At 44.2% G+C, this 19881-nt stretch overlaps 1 protein-coding gene across 1 annotated transcript in view; it reads left to right on the top strand.

The window, feature by feature from the left end:
- The first annotated feature begins 443 nt into the window (after positions 1–443).
- SPCS1 (signal peptidase complex subunit 1) overlaps positions 444–19881 on the top strand; it is a 52719-nt gene continuing 33281 nt past the window's right edge. The window contains exon 1 of the mRNA XM_069643170.1: positions 444–668. Coding sequence (XP_069499271.1) covers positions 624–668 — 45 coding nt within the window. The 5' untranslated portion in view covers positions 444–623. The remainder of the gene's footprint in view (positions 669–19881) is intronic.

Below are 19881 nucleotides of genomic sequence, written 5' to 3'. Positions count from 1 at the left end.
CGGCCCAACGCTCATTCCTGGGCGGTGCCGGGGTCACTCGGTGTCTGCGGTAGCTGAGCCTCCCCCTGGCGATAAACCGAGTGTCTCTATGAGCTCTGGGTCAAGTGACCTCGCGAGGCGCTGCTGAGCGTCAGCTCACAGATTGGCAGAGCACTAGTCCAAGATGGCCGCGGCGTTCGCCTGCTTCCTCAGCGCACCGGCCACTCGTTCTGGGCTTCCTCTCCAGTCCTCCCGAGGCGCTGCTGAGCGTCAGCTCACAGATTGGCAGAGCACTAGTCCAAGATGGCCGCGGCGTTCGCCTGCTTCCTCAGCGCATCGGCCACTCGTTCTGGGCTTCCTCTAGAGTCCGAGGCGCTGCTGAGCGTCAACTCACAGCCCGGAAAAGCACTAGTCCAAGATGGCCGCTGTGTTCCGTTCTTCTCATGGCCACTCGCCAGTCTAGTCTTTCCGATAGCCACTCTAAAATGGGCGCCGTCTTCCCAGTTGCTGCCTGTCTGTAGTCTTCTTTCTGCGTCCATTGCTCGCTGTGACGTGTTTCCGGCGGCTCTTTGGTTGGTGCACGTAGTCGTAGTGTAGTGGGGAGCGGTGACAGCAGGTTCCATCCTCCCCGCCGGTAAAGCGCCATGGAGACCATCAGGAGGCTGATCAACTCCATCCCCACCCAGATGGTGAGCGAGGGGCCGGGGCGGGGCAGTACAGTTATCTCTAGACCCACTGCTGACCCCTTACTCCAGTCCCATAGAGTGGCCCAAGACTACAACTCCCAGAATGCATCTGACGCAGAATAAATGCTCAGGGCTATGGTATATTGTGTCTCATGACCTGGGGTTCTATAGACCAGGAAGCCCTGCTGTGTTACAGGGATGCATGGGTAGGCAATACATGCCAGGACCCATTCTCCAGAGCACCACTGCCACGTGTCCACCACCCACTGCACTCCTGGGGAGAGGGGCTTCACAACAACACTGCAGATGCTCTTATCTGATGGTTTGCTTTGAGCATCTGAGATTTATAGCAGGCCCACCATGGAGACACTAGCAGAATGAACTGTATATGCGAGTTAAACAAAGGAGCAAGGTTTTAAATGCTTCATGAAAACACAACAAATTGGGCAAGGCTCCAGTGTAGAGAGAGAGAGGGAGAGTTCCAGCACAGCTCTTTGGCAGAAAAACGCCTGCCTTCTCTTGTGGAAAACCTGGTTTCAGGGCCTGTAAGCAACAGCAAGTTAGAGGGATGCTGAACTTCTTTTGCATCTTGTACTCATGGTAGCTCTGAATCATGCTGTTGCCATCTTCATCTTGTATCCTGGCTTGCAACATTATGTGTTACTGACGTATGCAATTGTATTTGCGCCCCCCACTTGCATCTCCACTCTTTTTGACTGTTTTCTGTTCTCTCCTCTGCTCCCTTTTCCTAACTCCTCCCCTTACTTTCTTCTATGCACTTACTCTATCAGAATTGTCCCTGCACCTAATATGATAGCAACCTCGTCTATCTCCTCCTCCCTCCCCTTACTGGATTTCTCCTCCCCACACCCTCTCCAGCACTATCTGAAATGTCGTCAGGCCTAATATGATAGTCGCTTGTTTTGTTCCTCCCCTACCTTTCTGCACCCCTATCCCTCACCTCTTGTTTTTTTTCCGGCTCTACCAGAAATGTTGTTAGGCTTAGTACGGTAGTCGCCTATCTGTTTCCATTTCCTTCCCACTCTCCCCTCCATTCCTTATCTTGCACTATCTGAAATGTCGTCAGGCCGAGTACGATAGTTAATTTCACATCCTTACTGTTCATGGCCTGTAAGAAGGTCATTGTTTTTTCCCTTGTTCCCTCCCTTGCCTTGAAGCGCTTTTGGAACACATTATGTATAAGCGCTATATATCATATCAGGGGTGAAGTGTGCAGAATTTAGTTAATCCGCATAAACATTTGAACATGACAGCCCTGCTTTGTCTTTTGAATTCTGGGTCTTGTAGGCCTGAATTGAAATTTCCACATACTCGCAGATGGAATGGGAAATCGAGCGAGCTCTGTACCACAGGGATTGAAATTGGGATTTGTTGACCAGGAGCAAAAAGCAGTTTGTGGCTATCAGGAATAACCAGTTAGTCAGAAGCTAACTCTGGGGAACCAGGAGCTAGTACATAGTGTGCAGCAAATCTAACTTTGCACAAGATGCAAACTCTTAACTTTTTGTCCATTTTATATTGTTCAGTATGGTCTATAAGTCCCTTAAGTGTGTTCTCTATTCTCCTTTATATACATTACCAAACATACACAATTAATAATACATAGCTAGGTTTGTACGGCAACAGTTGCCACAGGAGTCAAAAGTAGCTCCTTGTAGCTGCTGGTTTTAAGCTAAATAGCTCCAGGCAATTTCGAACCCTGAACCACATACTCATGTACTGGCTATTTAACGAGTTAGCTGCCTTTGGCCCTGGTTGCTGTCTTTCCCTGCTGTGTTAATGTCATGCCCACTGAATGGGGTAGTATGAGTGCATGGTCCGTACGAGCACATAGCCAGGTCACCTTTCTGCTCATTGTTATTAAAGAAAAGGTATTAAAAAAAAACAGCAGCAGCACACCAGGTTCCTGAATAATAATGAGCCAGCTCTAAATGGAGAAGCATGTGGCCTGTGCACACTATTCTGTATTAGTGTGTGAATATTTTAATTTTCATTGTGTCTTCTGGTATTAATGTATTTGTGATATGTTCTTCTTAGTCCCAGAGCGCAGCCCTGGCGCACATCTCCACTAATGAATCTCTGCTTGGTGGGTCGAGCAGCTTAAAGGCAAGATAGCTTTGCTGTTAGTTTCTAGATGTTCCGTGTCAAGAGAGTAGCCTCGTTTGTGTTCAAGGGGATACTTTCATCAAGTCTGTAAGTGGCGGGCTGTCTGCATCTTGTGTGTTTCAATTCTAGGGAATACGTTTGCCACAAATTACTGTGAGACAACAAGGAACCCGCATAACACTCATGGCAGAGATACTGTGGGACACCATGCACAAATGGCACACCAAAGTTAGAACCTGGGTGGGACATCAGAGAGGGCAAAATCATTGTGGAGGAACACTTAAGGTAAACAAACCAATTCACTCAAAAGTACTGTGGGACAACCAGGAGCAGAATCAGACTATAGAATGTGCCATAGTGGGAGGTCAGGTGGGAAAATAACATTCTTGCAGAAACTGTGATGGACACCATGGAGCAACATCTCATATCACGAATTAAAGTGGGACACGAGGGGGTCAAATACGATTAGTGTGGATTAGATGGTGACCTCATGGGGCAAAACATTTATTTATTTTAAGCCCGGGGGCATCAAGGTGCTGGCGCAGGGTGCATACATTTCCGTAGATACTAGAAACCGCTTTTAGGGGATACATACACTTGTACATTGGTATAAATAGTGCCAGTTTGGTGATGCAGGTGTTTGGGTAAGAGAACACAGTGGTGGTTGGCTTCAGAGGGGTTGTGCGGCACCTCCCTAACCCCCCTGCACTTGTGCGATCTGAATTACACCTGGTTTAGTAGGATCGTTGTCTGTCCTCCCTTTCTTCCCCCTCCCTTGCCTCGTCGCGCCTTGATACACTTGAGTATAGGCGCATTATAAATGCCATATCATATGTAAGTTGCAAGTCTGAGGTAAAGAGCCAGGTTTTCAGGTGCTTGCGGAAAGCCCAATATGAGTGTTCTGCTCTTAAAAGATTGCAGTAGGGCATTCCAGTTCTGTGCCGCAAAGACATGGAAACTGTGACCTCCTGATCTTTTCAGTTTGAATCTTGGGACGCAGAGGTGATGTGTGTAGACTAAACAAGTAGGTCTTGTTGATTGCGTGATGAAAACATTTGCTGGACAGGTATCTCGGCGGATTGTGTTGTGAAAGGTATGTGTTTGTGGATGGGCAGCCAGTGCACCACCTTTCTGGCAGAGAGATTGTCTTTTTTTTAGGTAAGTTCATGGCGTTATTCTGTATGATCTGCAACTTGTTAATGTTGCGGGCGCTGGTACCAGCAAAGGAGTTGCAATAGTCAAGTCTGGAGCTGATAAGAGCTCTGGCAATGGTGGTGCAACTGGCCTCGGAAAGGAAAGGTCTGCAGGCATTATTTAGCGCTGTGGTGTAGGCAGTAGAAGATGCAATAGCATTTACCTGCTTTGACAATGAAAGATTTCAGTCAAGGTATACCCAGAGGCTTTTGACTTGTTGTGAGACTGGGATGGAGTGGCAATCGATGATGAATGATTTGTAGGTTCCATCAAGTTTATTTAACAGGGTATGTGAGCCAACTAGGAGTAGCTTGATCTTCTCATCATTAAGGCATAGTGAATGACTTGTCATCCATGCTTGGATGGTTTGGTAAATGCCTCCCAGTAATTTGGAGTCGGAGCTATAGTCTCCTCAGATGCGTAGAAGTATCTGGGTGTCGCCTGCATAGTTTGTGTATAAGATACCCTTGGCGTCAAGAAGATCAAGGAGGGGATTTGTGAAAATATTGTACAATGTGGGCGAAACAAAACAGCCCTGCGGTACGACACAGGTGGGCCAAGGCAAGAGGGGGAAAACACTCATCGATCTGTTAGAGAGGAAGGATAAGATCCAGTCCATTGCTTTCGGAGAAAAGTGTGCTGTTGATGACAGTTGTTGGCAGAGGATTTGGTGATCAACCAAATCAAACTTAGCTGAGAGATCTAGTAGGAGAAGGAGGGCACGTTTGCCCGTGTCTTTGATTCTTCCAGTCGATTCTTTAGGTTGAGAAGCGCAGATTCCGTCCCATGTCCCGGCTGGAATCTGTCTTGATGAAGACCCAAGAGTTTGTTGGTCTCCAAGTAAGTTGTAAATAGGCAGCTCTGTCCAGAATTTTAAGGCGTTGGCACAGTGGTGATGGGGCGGTAGTTGGGGTATGTTAGGGTGAAGTGTTTTTTTTTAAAACCGGTCAAACCCATGCATCTTTCAGGTTGGCTGGAACTGATTTGGAGGCGAAAGAGGAATTGATGAGCGAAGTGATGAATGGAGCGAGTTCTTCAGCACCGTATTTGATTACAGTAGCGGAGCAGATGTCCCCTTGGCATTTAGAGGGTTTTAGACATTTTATCATTTTGATTAGCTCAGTTTCTGAGATGGGTTTGAGATTGAAGGGGAGAATGTTGTTTTGGGGTGTAGAGATTCTGGGATCGGGCGAGGTCTTAGGTAGAGACAAACATCTTTTTAGAGCGATTTTCTTTTGGGGGCAGGCTATTTTATCAAGTAGAGGATTTTGTATGTTTGGGCACCAGAGGGCATCTTTGGTGCAGTTGTCGGGAAGGGGAATTGGAAATTCTCGTAGTATTGTGAATAGTTCACGAGTAGAGGAGTTGGCTTTGTGGATCCGGTCATTGTAGTTAGTACTTTTTTCTTGGTGTGTTGCCTGTTTGTAGACTTTGGAGAGGGAGGAAAAGTGAGACTTATTTGAGTGTGTATAGTCCTTCCTCCATGCAGTTTCTGCTGCTCGTTGGTTAAGCGTAGCACTTTGAGGACTGGAGTGAACCATGTGTTGAGGTGGGTGGCCTTACATTTGCCCAGTGGCGCGACCATGTCTATGGCGTGAAGTAAGACAGATTATAGGTGTCCACCATTTTGTATGGATCGGCTTCAGTGTCTTGGCAGTCGTTAAGTGTCAGGGTAAGATGCCTCAAGTGGTAATGTTCTTGGAATGTATGGTTAGGGTGAGGGCATGAGCTTAGGGTGGATCTGGATTTAGTTGCAGATCGAGATATTGAAAATAATGATATTGTGATCTGACCAGGGGCTAGGCTCATTGGAGAGAATTGTGACATTGCAATTTAGGTCAACCAGTCTAATCTAGAGCCTTTGCTTTGTGTAGGTTTGGTAATGCGTTGTATTAAGCCGAGGGCTTCGATGTCAGTTGCTAGGGCCAGGGCGTTGGTGTCTGAGGTGTCATTACAGGCCAGGTTTATGACGCCCAAGAGGATAGTTCTGGAGGATGGCTTAGTCTCTCCAGACAGAAGGTGGCCAATATCATCCTCAAACGATAGTATGGAACCAGGTAGACAATATACCAGGTGTAGTGTTATAGAGGTGGTGTGATAAGTGGACCATTTGATGGACAATAATTCTCCTGAATGGAAGTCATGATTGCTAATTTCTCTAATGTCTCTAGAGTTTTTGGCAATTATAGCCACTCTACCCACTCTTGTGTTCATTCTGTCTTTGTGAACGATCGAGTAGTTCTGGGGGACCTGATGTTGCTTACAGCCACGTTTCTGTCATAGCGAATTGTTAGGACTGATTTTCTATACTCTAGCCTTTTGGACAGATGTATAGAAGGCCAACCTCTATTGTGACAGGGACAACTCTGGGGAGCTGTAGCCAAAACATTTTGGGTAGCAGTGACAGGCGGTCTAGGCTAAGATCTTCAGAGGCGGTGAGCTTGTAAAGTGTCCACAATGAGGTCACACAATGGGAATCACAAATGACACTTAGACAGGATGTATACAATTATTTATTGGCCAAAACACACTACAGAAAAATGACTACTGGCAAGTAGAGTTATCACACAACCCTTATAAAAACAGATACATATATACATTCACTTATTATAGGCTTAATACATATCTCAAACTCCTGGAAAGGTAAGATTAGTATTATGCACTCAATGTCCACAGAGAATGATCCGTAACTAAAATTGTCCAGCCCCAAGTTGTCTGGGGCCTTTTGCCCATTAGTTCAGGTAAAAGTGCCACTGAATCTTTGAAGCAGGAAAACATGCAGGTTGGGTCTCTGGGGTCGATTGAAAGGTTCTTGTGGTTCGAGTACAAGTTAAACTAGCTAACAGTAGTAGCCTCATCTTTCAGAAGTCTTGCGCAAGCAAGCAGCAGCAAAGCCAAAAGTGTTACAATAAAGGTTTATTATAAGCCCATTGACGTATAATGGGAGTATAGGGGTATGTAAGAAGCTCTGCAACTTACCTCCATACTTCGATTCTTCCCAAGACTTGGCAGGACAAAGGAAGAGGGTCTGAGGTAGCTATTTCCACCAAAAGTCGCAGTCCTCGATTTGCAGGGGTTGCAGGTTCTAGCTGATCTCTGGTTGGTGTCTTTCACTGTTGCAAGGACTCTCTGTGGAAGAATGCAGCAAAACCTGATGCAGGACCCCTCTCAGGACTGGACTCGGGTCCGGTAAGTTATTTCGGACGGTGGTCACCTCGGCACGGCAACGCAAAGGGACTCAACTGCCGCAGTCGGACTTTCCCTCCTATCTCTGGCTCCTTTGGTGCTAGGAAGCCGACATTTTGTAGATTTTGGTCTCGTAGGGCCAGCTGAAGATCCCCCAAGTTTCAGGCCGAAACTCAGAAAAGTGATGCCGGCAGCACGATAGCTCAAAATCGAAGCTGGTCAGCCACAGGACGGTTCCAGGGCACTTCTGAAGGTTTCCTTTGGCAGGGCACCAAGCAGACGTCGGCAATTGATGGTCCCTCTACTCCAAGGGTCGCAGCTCTTTTGCTGGACTGCTAAAGATCACGAGCAAGACTAGGCTCCTCCATGGCAGCAGTAGAAGTTGTTTGCTCCAGGTACTTTCCTTTACTGAACAGTGCATTATTGAACTTTTTCTGCACGCACTTCCGTCTAAAGCCACTTTCAGAGTTCCACAAGTCCAAAAAATAGGTCCACTCGCAGCTTCACTCTGGTAGAGCTACAATGTCCTTGCAGAAAGGACTTAGCTGTTCTGTGCAACTTTACACCTGCTAGTGTGTGGGTTCTGAGAGAAGTCGCCATGGGCCTCTGCAGCATGGTTCTTTTGCTGTTGCATTTGCTCTCTTTTTATATAAAACAATTCAGACCAATTTCTGCAGGGAACTCGCAACATCGTTGGTTTCCCAGGAGCATGTCGACGCTGTGGAGATAGGCAAGGCTTTCGCATCCGTTACACTGCAACGGATCTGTATTATTTGTATCTACATGCCATGTACAGAACTCATTCATGCCATGCTGTTCATTGTCTGACTGGAACTTCCACTATCCCCCATGCTCCCATAATCCTGTCCCTCCCTTTGTCCCTCAGCTGTCCGATCTCCCTGTTAGGGAGAATTCTCTTATAAGGCTAATTTCCCCAAACCTAGTGAGTCCCCCAGCAGCTTTGCTCGATTTTTTTTTTTTTTTTTTTTTTTTTTTTTTTTTTTTTTTTTTCTTTTCCCCTCCTCCTGCTAAGAGTGAGACTCTTTTCCTCCCACCCCTAGGCATGATTTGAGGTATGTCTTTGACTCTTTGTGTGCTTATGGGCTATGGGGTCTTTTACTCCATAGGGTATCATCCGTTTTTTATGTGTGTTACACAGCACCCTTTTGCCAGAACGCTTTCTAAAATGGCGTTCCTGTCCGTCTCTGTAACTCTAACCAAGGTTGAGTCCTTTGTTCCACTTTTTGGCGGGCTTCTCCACAGAAGCCCTCCAAATGGTGCCACTCTGTCTGGGTTCCACAGGATGTGTGGGGAGGGGAATTGGCACCCTAGACTTCGTAACCTTAGCAACCTGAGTTGCACTCTATTCTGATTGGCCCGGTGGTGTGCCGCCCGGCTCACCACTTAGCATCTTTGAGTGACAGCTAGGCTGTTGAATGGGGGTTTTTCTGCATAAAAGCAGGGCCTTTGGGACTGGAACTTCAGAAGTCGCCACAGGACCTGAGGATCCGAAGAGGGAAGAAGCTGAGCCATCTGCAACGACGACACCACCGGTGGAGCCCTGCTGCAACAAACTCACCACTTTCCCAACGACAGGAGATCTTCTGCTGAACGAGTCTTCTTCCTTTGAGCTGGTGGGACCAACCAGTTCACCCCTTTCCCCTTCCAAAGACGTCTCTTGGTCGAATCGCCCATGCCAAGCACCCCGGCGGCCGGATAGCCAAGCTTCACCACTTTAACCGCGAATAAAAGGAACGCACCTTTTACCGACAAACTCCGTGGCTGATTTCATCCCTGTGCAGTGCATCGACTCCACATTTCCTCCTCGACGAGATTCTCTCTTCCCCTGGTCGAAACAACGAACTGCAACCACTGCCAGGAACTGCTACCGCTGGAGCTTCCTCTCCCTTTAAGGTACTGTGTTCTGCCTGGCCTCCCTTTCTTCGGTTTGCCCAAGGTGACCCTTAAATTCTTGGCTTTCCAACTGGGTGGCCCCAGACCTTCTAACCTTAACTTCTTGAATCACCCCAACCTCTTTTGAACATTCTGCAAAGACTTTTAGTGCATTTTAAACCGTGTGATCCTGAGCACATTTCGCTTTGCTCCATTTAAAGTGGGCCTGGCCTATGAACTTTGGCTCTACAGTGTATACTGCCTGTATTCCCTTGCTGAGAACTCCTAAAAGTGTTGGGTCCTGTTTTATTTCTATGCTCTGCCTTTTTCTCTCCCTTTAACCTAACTATTGGAGTCCCATCCAGGTTACACGCTCACATCTGTTTTAACAAATCGTGGTGTTTTAACTCTGACTTGTCTAATAGTTCTCAAGGGAGGTGTGTATGCTTTACCTGACTGTGTTTTAACTTGCTTTTGATTTAGAGTGCAAGTGTATTGCCTAAAGTGTGTTTTTAAATAAATAATCATATACTTTTGATACAAAGCTCTGGTCAGTGTTTGTTTGCTGTACTGTGTTTTGACCCTATTGTGTATCCTCTGTATACTGACCTACTCTTGAGAGAAGTGTGACTGCTCAGCCACAGCTACCAGGTAAATCTGGGTGGTGCAGACTGCTACCCATTGGGTTTACTGCTTACTCCTGTAGTCTTAATCTTTTTGCAGTGTTCCCCAAGGGAACGGCACAGGATTTTGCCTAACACTCCCCCAGATGAGGAGAATAGTATGGTCCAAATGCTATCCCTTTACCACCCACTCGCCATCACCAGCCCCTCCTTTGGAACTTAAGTACTTCCCGAGTGATTAAATCCTCCGTGCTACCTGATTCTCTAGATTGGAATTTTGTAGTGTTAAATTTAGCAAACGGACAGGGATGTCTATCCCCCCCTACTAGGAATGGTGACTTTGACAAAGAAATCATGTCTGCTGAAAGAGGTTATTGTAGCTCTTACTCCTTGTATGGTCTGTATTCACTTTTTATGCCCATACTTTGGTCGGCTCACACTCCTATGCCTCTCGGTACAATAAGGTAAAGAGAAAGGGGGCCATTCTTCTTTAAGTATGTGTTCCTTTATTGCCCCCACCAGATCTGTTGTTCCTCCAACTTTCCTCTACTCTCACAATGTTATCTTCCTTCTTTTGACATAAAATTCGTTAACACTTCCTTTCCCCCTTTTTTAAAAACCTCTTATTAGGATTTGAATACAGTTAATACCCCCCCAACCTTGGTACTCAACGTGAATACATGGCTAAGGGGCTACATGCAGATCTCGAGCTTACATGTGCTGTGTTTGAGCTTTTTTACAACCACGGTGATTACACAGCATCTTTGAAATTGTTCAACCGTTATCTTCAGTATTTCTAAGTTAGTACACATTTCCTGGTCACTCTATCAAGTATTATGGCCTTTTCCACCTTTTAACGTTTCCGCCCCTCATTCCCAATCAACTACATTCTTCATCCGGTTCCCCAGTTTTCTGTGAACAGACCTCATTCTTCCTCAAACGTTCCCCTATCATTGTGTACCAGTACGTTCGCTTTTCCAGCGTATAGACGTCTAACATCTTATTTAACCACTCTTGCTTATCAGGTCGGACTTGTTTCCATTTTTGTGCTACCGCTAATCTGCCCGCCCTCGACATGGCCTCCAACATTTCAGGGAACTTATACTCGCCGCTTACCTGAGGGGCTCAGTTCAAGCTGTATTTACATACTGCTTCTGTCCTTTTCAATCGCACCGTATTAAGAGAGTAGATCTGACCTATTCAGCATAAAGATTTCAAGCTTTGGAAGAACCTTGTTGGTGGTTTCTACAAGTCTTTCCTGCTCCCTGAGACCCACATCTGTTTTGTACGCGTTATCACCACGAATGTGACTCTTTTTTTACGTGCTAGCTTGTCCTACTGGCATCCTGTATGTATGTGTCTGCACAGTCCAAATTGCTCAGATTGTTTTAACAAAACGTATCTACATCTGTAACTGGAAATGATTGATAACATGACATCACCCAGAATGTGGGGCCTCCAATGTTAAGATGCACAAAGGTACAAGCTGCCAGCACTTGTTTGCCAGCATCAGTTTTTAAGATGACCAAGTTGGTCTCAAATCAACCCACCCAGAGGCACCTCCAGTTCGATTTCGACAGGACCCCTGTGCTTGTGTTCCTTTTTCTAGTCCAGGAGAGTCCAGCGCACTTCCTTGGCGTCTGTGGCCAAGGATGGAGGCCTGATCTGAAGCAATAGCTGTTGAAGATTAAAAAGAAACCCCATTTAAATAATACACAATTGGTCTGTATATATAAAAAAAAAAATTCTCTAGATGCAGCTAAGAAGCACGGGGCTGGTCAGTGTGGAATATTCAGTAACGACCAAGTATTGGCATTCTCTGTCTGGATATTGCATACTGGACTCAAGAAAAGCAAATTTGAATTTTTCCAAATCCTGTCTATACTGTGTAACTTTATTTCCTTTGCATTTTTGGATATTTGGAGGGAATTATATTCTATATTTTAAATTCTGAGAAAAGATTATGCTTCAAGCTGATGAAATGGGAATTGAGCGGGAACATGTAGAAACGTAATCATTTTAGTATATTTGACTAAGATGAATGTCAATTTATATCAGAAATGACTTGCAATAAACATTTACAGATGGCGTAGGCATTCCCATGAAGGGTGCCTGTACGGTAGTGTAAAAATGAGGGTAGGTGGTGAGCCAGTTTGAGGGTGTGTACAGTGAGGCGTAGGTCAAGGGACAAAACAAAAATATAATGGACACAGGTGACTTACATAGGTGCACTAATCTAGGGCATCAAGTGCTTCAAACACTGTACAAATATATGAAATTATGCAACATTGGAGGTAGTGGCAGGTGGAATGGGGGATGGTAGCTGGGAGTTTAGTGTTTGGCAAGTGGGTGAAATCTAAGCCAAGTTTAGAAGACATCTACAGAAACCCTGTCTCTCTTTGGAGTGTCCTCTGATCTGTTAAGATTTTACCTGGGGTGGTAAATGCTTGCTTCGAAGAAAAACATTCAGCTCTGGCTCAGAAACGGGATCCATTTCCTTTAAGGAGACTGCCACATCCAAGGGGATAGAGTTCAATACTGGATTCATTTCCTTGCAGGTGACTGTCACAATCAAGGCAGAGAGAGTTCAATACTGGATCGATTTCCTTGTAGGTGACTGCCACAATCAAGGGGAGAGAGCGTTCAATACGGGATCCACTTCATTGCAGGTGACTGCCACAATCGAGAGGAGAGAGTTCAATACTGGATCAATTTCCTTCAGGTTACTGACCCAATCGAGGGCAGAGAGTTCAATACTGGATCCATTTCCTTGCAGGTGACTGTCTCAATCGAGGGTAGAGAGTTCAATACTGTATCCATTTCCTTGTAGATGATTGCCACAATCAAGGGGAGAGCGTTCAATACAGGATCCACTTCCTTACAGGTGACTGCCACAATCAAGGGTAGAGAGTTAAATACTGGATCCATTTCCTTGCAGGTGACTGCCACAATCAAGGGGAGAGCGTTCAATACAGGATCCACTTCCTTGCAGGTGACTGCCACAATCAAGGGTAGAGAGTTAAATACTGGATCCATTTCCTTGCAGGTGACTGCCACAATCAAGGGGAGAGCGTTCAATACTGGATCCACTTCCTTGCAGGTGACTGCCACAATCAAGGGTAGAGGGTTCAATACTGGATCGAACTCCTTGCAGGTGACTGCCACAATCGAGGGGAGCACGTTCAAAAAGCTCTTGCTAATAAAAAAAAGTAGGATTTGCCAGATGCTCATTTGTTTTTGAATCCTGTGAATTTGGCCAATTCATGAACTGCTTCACTGTGGGATATGACTGAATATTAGAGCTGACTATATAGAAGGGAATCAACAAAGTATTGTCTATAAGGGAGCTCTTGCATGTAACAATTGTCAGCACTGTAACAATTTGATAAAGGGGAGTGTCATCAATCATCCATACACAGGTAACAAATTCAATTGCGACACACATGTGGTTCAACAAATGTCATTTATGGCATTAGATGCCCATGTGGTATGTTTTTTATGTGGGCCTTACCACAAGAAAGGCCACACTCGGAACATAAATCGAACATCCGCACTGGACAATCACATTCACCAGTAGCGCAACATTTCAAAGAATTTAATCGTACAATAGCGCAGATGAGATTTGTGATCTTAGAACAAGTAAAATGTCCTAGACGAGGGGGCAATGTGAACACTTTACTCCATCAAAAAGAAATTAATTGGCTGGAGCGTCTGGAGTCTTTAAGCCCTAAAGGGATGAATCTTGAATCCGATTTAACATGCTTTCTGTGAGAAATTGCTGTGATTAATATGTCATAACATGTGAATGTATACACCATGATGATGTAACGACTGTACTTTGTAATTGACTAAGTGTAGCAGTGAGCATATCATCAAAAATAAGCGAGATGTCTATATAGATTTTGTTAGAAACTAAGGTTGACTACTCGTAATCAGTAGCTTAACACTATGTATAATCAGTAGGAAGAACTGAAAAGTAGACGCCAACATACAACCTAATACAGGGTATTGCCATATAAATGGTGAGATTTATACACAGAGTGATAGATTTCAATCTGTTAGATTGCAATTTAAAATCCATAATTGCGCTCATTGTAAGCCTCCTCCTCTCATAAGTCTGTTATGAGCTGTTTGGGGCAAATGGGATTGAACGTACAGACACATTGAGGTAACTATATATGATCTTTCTACAAATGCATAACATGTTTATCCACATGTAATTACACTAGTATTTATTGCATTTGTTACACGGCCAGACCCTTGGGTATCATGGCGAGGTTACAGACAGCTTATAGTGTTTGGCTGTAGTTACACCATACTACATAGTTAAAGGAATGGTTCGGTCAGAAATATTATTGTCCCTATGGTTCGGCCATGTGTTTTTAACCACAAGTCGATCGATCGTACAAACATTTCCTATGCACCTTACCTGAGTTTTCGTCTCTTGAACACAAGCGAAATTAGGCAACAGGGTGCGGCCATCTTCTGATAATCTTATCACTTGCTGCATCGCCCTGGGAGACCTGCGTTTGTGGCACTAAATCATATCCCCCGCCCCTGAGCCTGACATCACCAAATCATTGATATTCTCCGCCGCTCTCCGTGACGTTACTGGGCAGCATAGCCAAACGCGCCCAGTCGTCACCTACGCGGCTAGACGCCGAACCCGGAAAACACATATCGTCTCACAGCACAGCGTGTCACAATTAGGAATATGAAACTGTACTTTAAAGGAAACAACAAGACTGTACAATTGGTAAAGTACATTTATTTCACATTAAATGTTTCGATAACATTCGGCGTCTGACATAATCAATCAAAATGGAACATTTTTTCTTTGCTCTCGTTCCACAAATGTTTATCGTGAGTCACGCGCTGTTCCTTTTGGGTACACAGGGTGTTCGTTTTGTCTGAATGAAGCACTTCGGTCGCACAGTGAATTACAAAGCTGGTGCATGAACTTGGCACTAGACCACCGTAAATGTTATGTTGCTCGTAATCGCTGGTACTGCGTACGGGCATATTGGACCTTGTCTGTCGTCCCAAAAGACGGTTAAGTAGATCCAGTGATTGACATGTAGCTGCAGCTGGCGGTTAAAGAATCCATCGGTCGGGTCTGGAATAGATGACAATCGCCGAATGGCACGATGTACCTGTTTGCCAAAGATACAAATAGAAATGTGTCTCAGTAGCCGATCTTTATTACAGTTAATCATTTTCTTTATTAGCGCAGAGGTGACACAATGAGAACCGAGAGAATGCAACGTGGAATATCAAAGTACTCCGCTATTTGCTTCTGAGGATAGTGCAATGGAGTATGTTGAGCTCTAAACGTAATGCGTAAACTGGGGCAAGAATTCGAGGTGCACAAACAATGTAATGATTTATTAGCGTAGAACCAGGGAGAAACGAGTGGTGGTCTACATGCGTCTCGATGCTGGCCTGCCCATGTGCCCGGTAGATAGCCCAGCACACAAAGGTTGTACTAGCACTTCATTGCAATATGCCGCACAGAACGAACAAGTACAATGTGACCAAGCAATAACGGTCAGCTATTTGTATTTCGACTAGTTCTGGTATGAAATCGTCTAAAGAGAAACTTACATTATATTCAGCATTTCCATTCTCTTGGCGCAATGCAGACTGTAATGCAGACTCCTCTGTTCGCGTGAACGATTTTTCATAAACTGACTTTTATGTAACTAGGTCCAGTTTCGGAATGGGCAACCTTATCATATCATACTTTATTACACCCCCCCTTCAATTCAATCCCTTTCGGAATGGTCCCTGCCTCTCAAGGTCAAAAAACAATAGAACCTTCTACTGTGCGCGGGACGCGTGTGCCTCCCAGTTCCCAAGCAAAAATTCAAAGCTGGTGACCTTCACTCAAAATGAACATACATTCTTACTTTGCAACATCCCGTGTCAACGCATCCATGAGAACATGAATTTTGAAGCACGGGCACAGGAAATTGGGGGTTGTCACTGCTCGTTGTTCGTGGCGCTGCTGAGGGGTAGGGGAAACTTTCCAATGACAGAATGCCCCCTATTCCCAAATTATAGTCGATGTAAATACAAAAACAGAGTCAAAATGTGTCTAGTAATAGCCCCACCTCTGCTTATCTCATGGCCTCCTACCCCATGGCATGTTTTCACAGTCAGTTCTTCTTGAGTTTCCTAGAATGTTTTGTAGCCTAGGTCTAATTCCTTTTGTAGGACGAGCAGATATTCAGCTTTTTGCGGAACATTATGGCAAGACAACTGCCAAAACCCAAAGATTCTTACACACTGTTATCCATTGGTCATTAACACGAAAAATGAAGGTCCCACAGTAGCTCGACTAAACTGTGAAAGCAATCGTAATAATTGTAATATTTTTTAAAGAAAAGGACTAAGAGGATAGATTTCAAAAGACAAATCGCATACTTTATTTGTAAAGTTTATAAAAACATTTTTTGCAAAAATAAAAACAGATGGTGATCATTTGAACCGGGTTTTGAACGATTTAACGAGCTCTGCTTTGTTCTGGACATTGGCAATGTATGTGTGCTCTGAACAGATTTGTGCGCAATTCCATGAGTATGCATCTCGACGACATTAACAATAAGATCTTGCACAAAATCGAATTCCATTTTCTCATATGCTGGTTTGACAACCCATTTTTTGCTTCTTTTCGTAAAGGCCATAGTGTAGCAAAGCATCCCTAAGTTTCCTGCAGTCCTAGATTGTTCCTGGCGTACATTCTCGTTATGCGCTAATACCGCTAGTAAAGTCCTAGATTTCATCCCTTGGATGCCGAAATGCAATCTCTTTGGCCTGTACTTCAGGCACATATTGTGGAACACCTCCAAATCCCCTGTGTGACAGAATTCTGTGAGTCCTTTCGGATCTCTTGATAGAGTTTTATCAAACACAATCTTCTCAAGGGCTTTGTGTGGAGGTGAAGATGGGATCAACCACTTCTTCCGTGCCTGCTCTGGGGACAAAGGGCCATGTTCACATTGGTGGAAATGTTGGTTTTCTGTCCAGTGGTGAACGTTGGAACAGTGGTGCATTAGTGAGCGCCATTTTTCCAGTAGAATTTCCACAGACCCAGCACATGTTTTGGAGCTCCACCAATGATGGTTGCTGAAAGACTGGGACCACTGTGAAATACTTTCAAAACCTTTTTTTTTTCCCTGCCGCCGACATTTTTTTATTTATTGATTTGGCAACATGCCATACATCCAATTGATGTTTAATATTTGGATATTGCTCTCTCATTGTCTTGGCTATTGAACGTGTCTGTCCGTGGCAATGAGGTCGATTTGCATTCCCCTCGATTGTAGATCTTCCATTGATTTTATAAAACCAAGTTCCTCCATGGCCACTGAGGATTTACATTGGGACACCTGCACGACCACCGAACTCGCAATTTTCTTACCTTCCATGTCCTGAAAATGGTAGGTGCAGTACTTAGCAGAAAATCCGGGGCTGTCGCACTGTCCATCGCCAGCTAGCCTGAACCGTTTGTCGGGGAATGTACTTTGAATAGCCAATTGTTCAATTTTCCAACCTTCACTAATGGCAGGGAATAGATAATCACGTTGGTATTTGTAGTATTGCGTTTTAGAAATGAAATGGAGTCCCACAAACTGAAAGAAACTGGATAACTTCGTGAAACTAGAGCCACTGAAAAGTAAAGCTGCCCAGCATCGGTTGAGCAGACCATGAAAATGTTTTATGCGACTTTTCACAGGTGGCATGTATTTTGAGGTTACTGCCTTGTGTTAACGAGTCACGCTCACCAATGGCTTCCCACATACTTCCCCTCCCACTGAATGCACACATTTCAGCATCTTTATAATCTCCATCAAGCTGCTGTCGAATGCTATGTATTTGGCCTCTTTTATTAGACTGTCATCCGGCAACACTGTTGTTTCGGACTGAACCGTTGTGGACATATCAGCCAAACTGGACATACTATAGTCGATGTCTTTGTCTGTTTCGTCGGTCAATTGTGTTGATGCTTCAGTCTCTGTCATTTCAACATCTGTTACTTGACCATGAATAGGAGAAAACATCAATGTGGACTGTTTTTTGGGGGGCATTTATTTGGCGGGTGTCGATTGTGCCAAGTGCTCATCAAGCAATGTAAAACTATCTTCTATAAATTCACTTTCACCTTCATCTGGTGGAGCAGGCGCATTGTAGCAATTGTCCAAAAACACTTTGCTGGATTCGCCGGTCATATTAAATTCATTTTCTGGCCATTGGACATGGGCATCTCGAGTGTGAACATGCCGTGCCTCAATTAATAGTTCCTCCATGGTGAAAACAGTTTGGCAAGCAGCATCTGTCGTTTGTATCGCTGTCTGTGTCTGCATAGTCCGTACTCCATCGGGCAACTACAGGACAGATAGGAAAAGGGATGTTCAGTGTAAATCCAACATACAGTGTCGTACAATTTACATTAAAAAACGGCATATAATGAAGGCCTCAGCACAAAACAATTGCCAACAATATAAAGTGTTTATAACTAACCTTATTTTTATTTCTTTTCTTTGAAACCTTCTTTACTCTAACATCAACATCAGCAAGTTGGCGCACCGACTCAGATGCCCGTGCCTCCCGTTCAATATACGGATCTTGTATACATCCCTACAAAAAATAGTATCCATCTAAAATGAGTCATTTGCATTACACATCTAATTAGACTGACTTTCGACTTTCTTTCATTAGAGGGTACTGTCAGTACGCATACCTCTGGTTCCGGAACAACTACAAGGGATAATGTAATTGTAGAGGACACTGCAGCATCTCCCTGAAACACAGTACTTGGCATTAGTAAGGACAAAAATATTGGAAACTGGACACACAATTTGGAAAGACGACAAAGGTACATATCAATAGCAAAGTACGAATGAAACATTATGTAAAACAATTACACGATATGTAAATATGACCAGATTATCTCGTCCAATTGAACTCTGAAGACACATACCTCTGGCACCAGATCTACTACGAGGGATGTTGTGATTGTAGTGGACGCTTCAGCATCTCCCTGAAACACGTTTCTTGCATTAGTAAGGATGAAAATATTGGAAACTGGACACACAATTTGGAAAGACGACAAAGGTACATATCAATATCAAACCACGATAAACATTGTGTAAAGCAATATGTTGCGAAAATATGATCACATCTAGAATTCCGTGCATAAAACCAGTCTGTAACAGAATAGCTAGGTAAGATTACCTGATGCGCGCTCTAAGTGGTTGATGACTCCAGGCAAGAAATGGATGTTGAATCTTGTTGCTTCAAATTCGGTGGATAGTCATGGAGTTGTAAAGGGAAAGTATTATTAAATTTAGAAATTCCAACATTAAAAAGTGGCATGTAAAGAGACTGAATACAAGAAAATTATGCTTATGTAAATGCATAATATAGCATAGTTATCTGTCCCCATAAATCAATTGTCTATGTGGGTTCTAAAAAACAAGGACTGATGTTTAGCAAAATAGTCATTATTTAAACAGATATTCAATCAAGTATTATAAGTGACATTTACACCGAAAATACAGGCGTAAAGCTACATCCGGAAGCGTGTCCCACCTGTGGCGGCATATGAACGAATAAAGTCAGAATAGCGTTTGGGAGCAATTTTTGAGGAGTTCTCAGTTGATTCCTCTTTGTGTACAAGGATGTGTCGTACATATCAGGGTTGAAGTGCAGGCTGCAGATGCGGTATCGATGACCCCTTTTGTCCTCCAAGACTTGTTTGACTCTACTTTCAAGCTCTTCCGGTGGATATCCGCAATGTCTGACCCATTCTCTTATTCGATCAACAGTTTTAGGGAATACATGCATTGTAATGCTTCGGATTTGTCATGGGTCTTCGAAGGGCAACCGAAAATAGAACATGCAGGCATTGTTGTAAATTCTGCAAAATAAAGGTCAACATTATTAGAAAATTATTTTGCATAAACATGTGAGAAGGATTGAATTGGAGCATACATTGTTCATTGCATGCTTTCTTTTGGGCACCACAGCAAAACCAGTGCAGCGTGTGCGGCTGTATTATGGGATAAATTTCACAAACGATTCATTGATGTGTTGAAAATCAGAACATGTTACTCGTCCCTTGAATGTTCTATCGTGCACGAAAAGGAAACGTGCTTATACTATAGACACAGTCTGCGAAGGATGCAATA

Source organism: Ambystoma mexicanum, chromosome 2p (assembly GCF_040938575.1).
Source record: "Ambystoma mexicanum isolate Mex_15411 chromosome 2p, UKY_AmexF1_1, whole genome shotgun sequence".
Classification (NCBI taxonomy): Eukaryota; Metazoa; Chordata; class Amphibia; order Caudata; family Ambystomatidae; genus Ambystoma; species Ambystoma mexicanum.
Note: the sequence above shows the minus strand (reverse complement) of the source record. Positions and strands in the feature narration are given on the sequence as shown.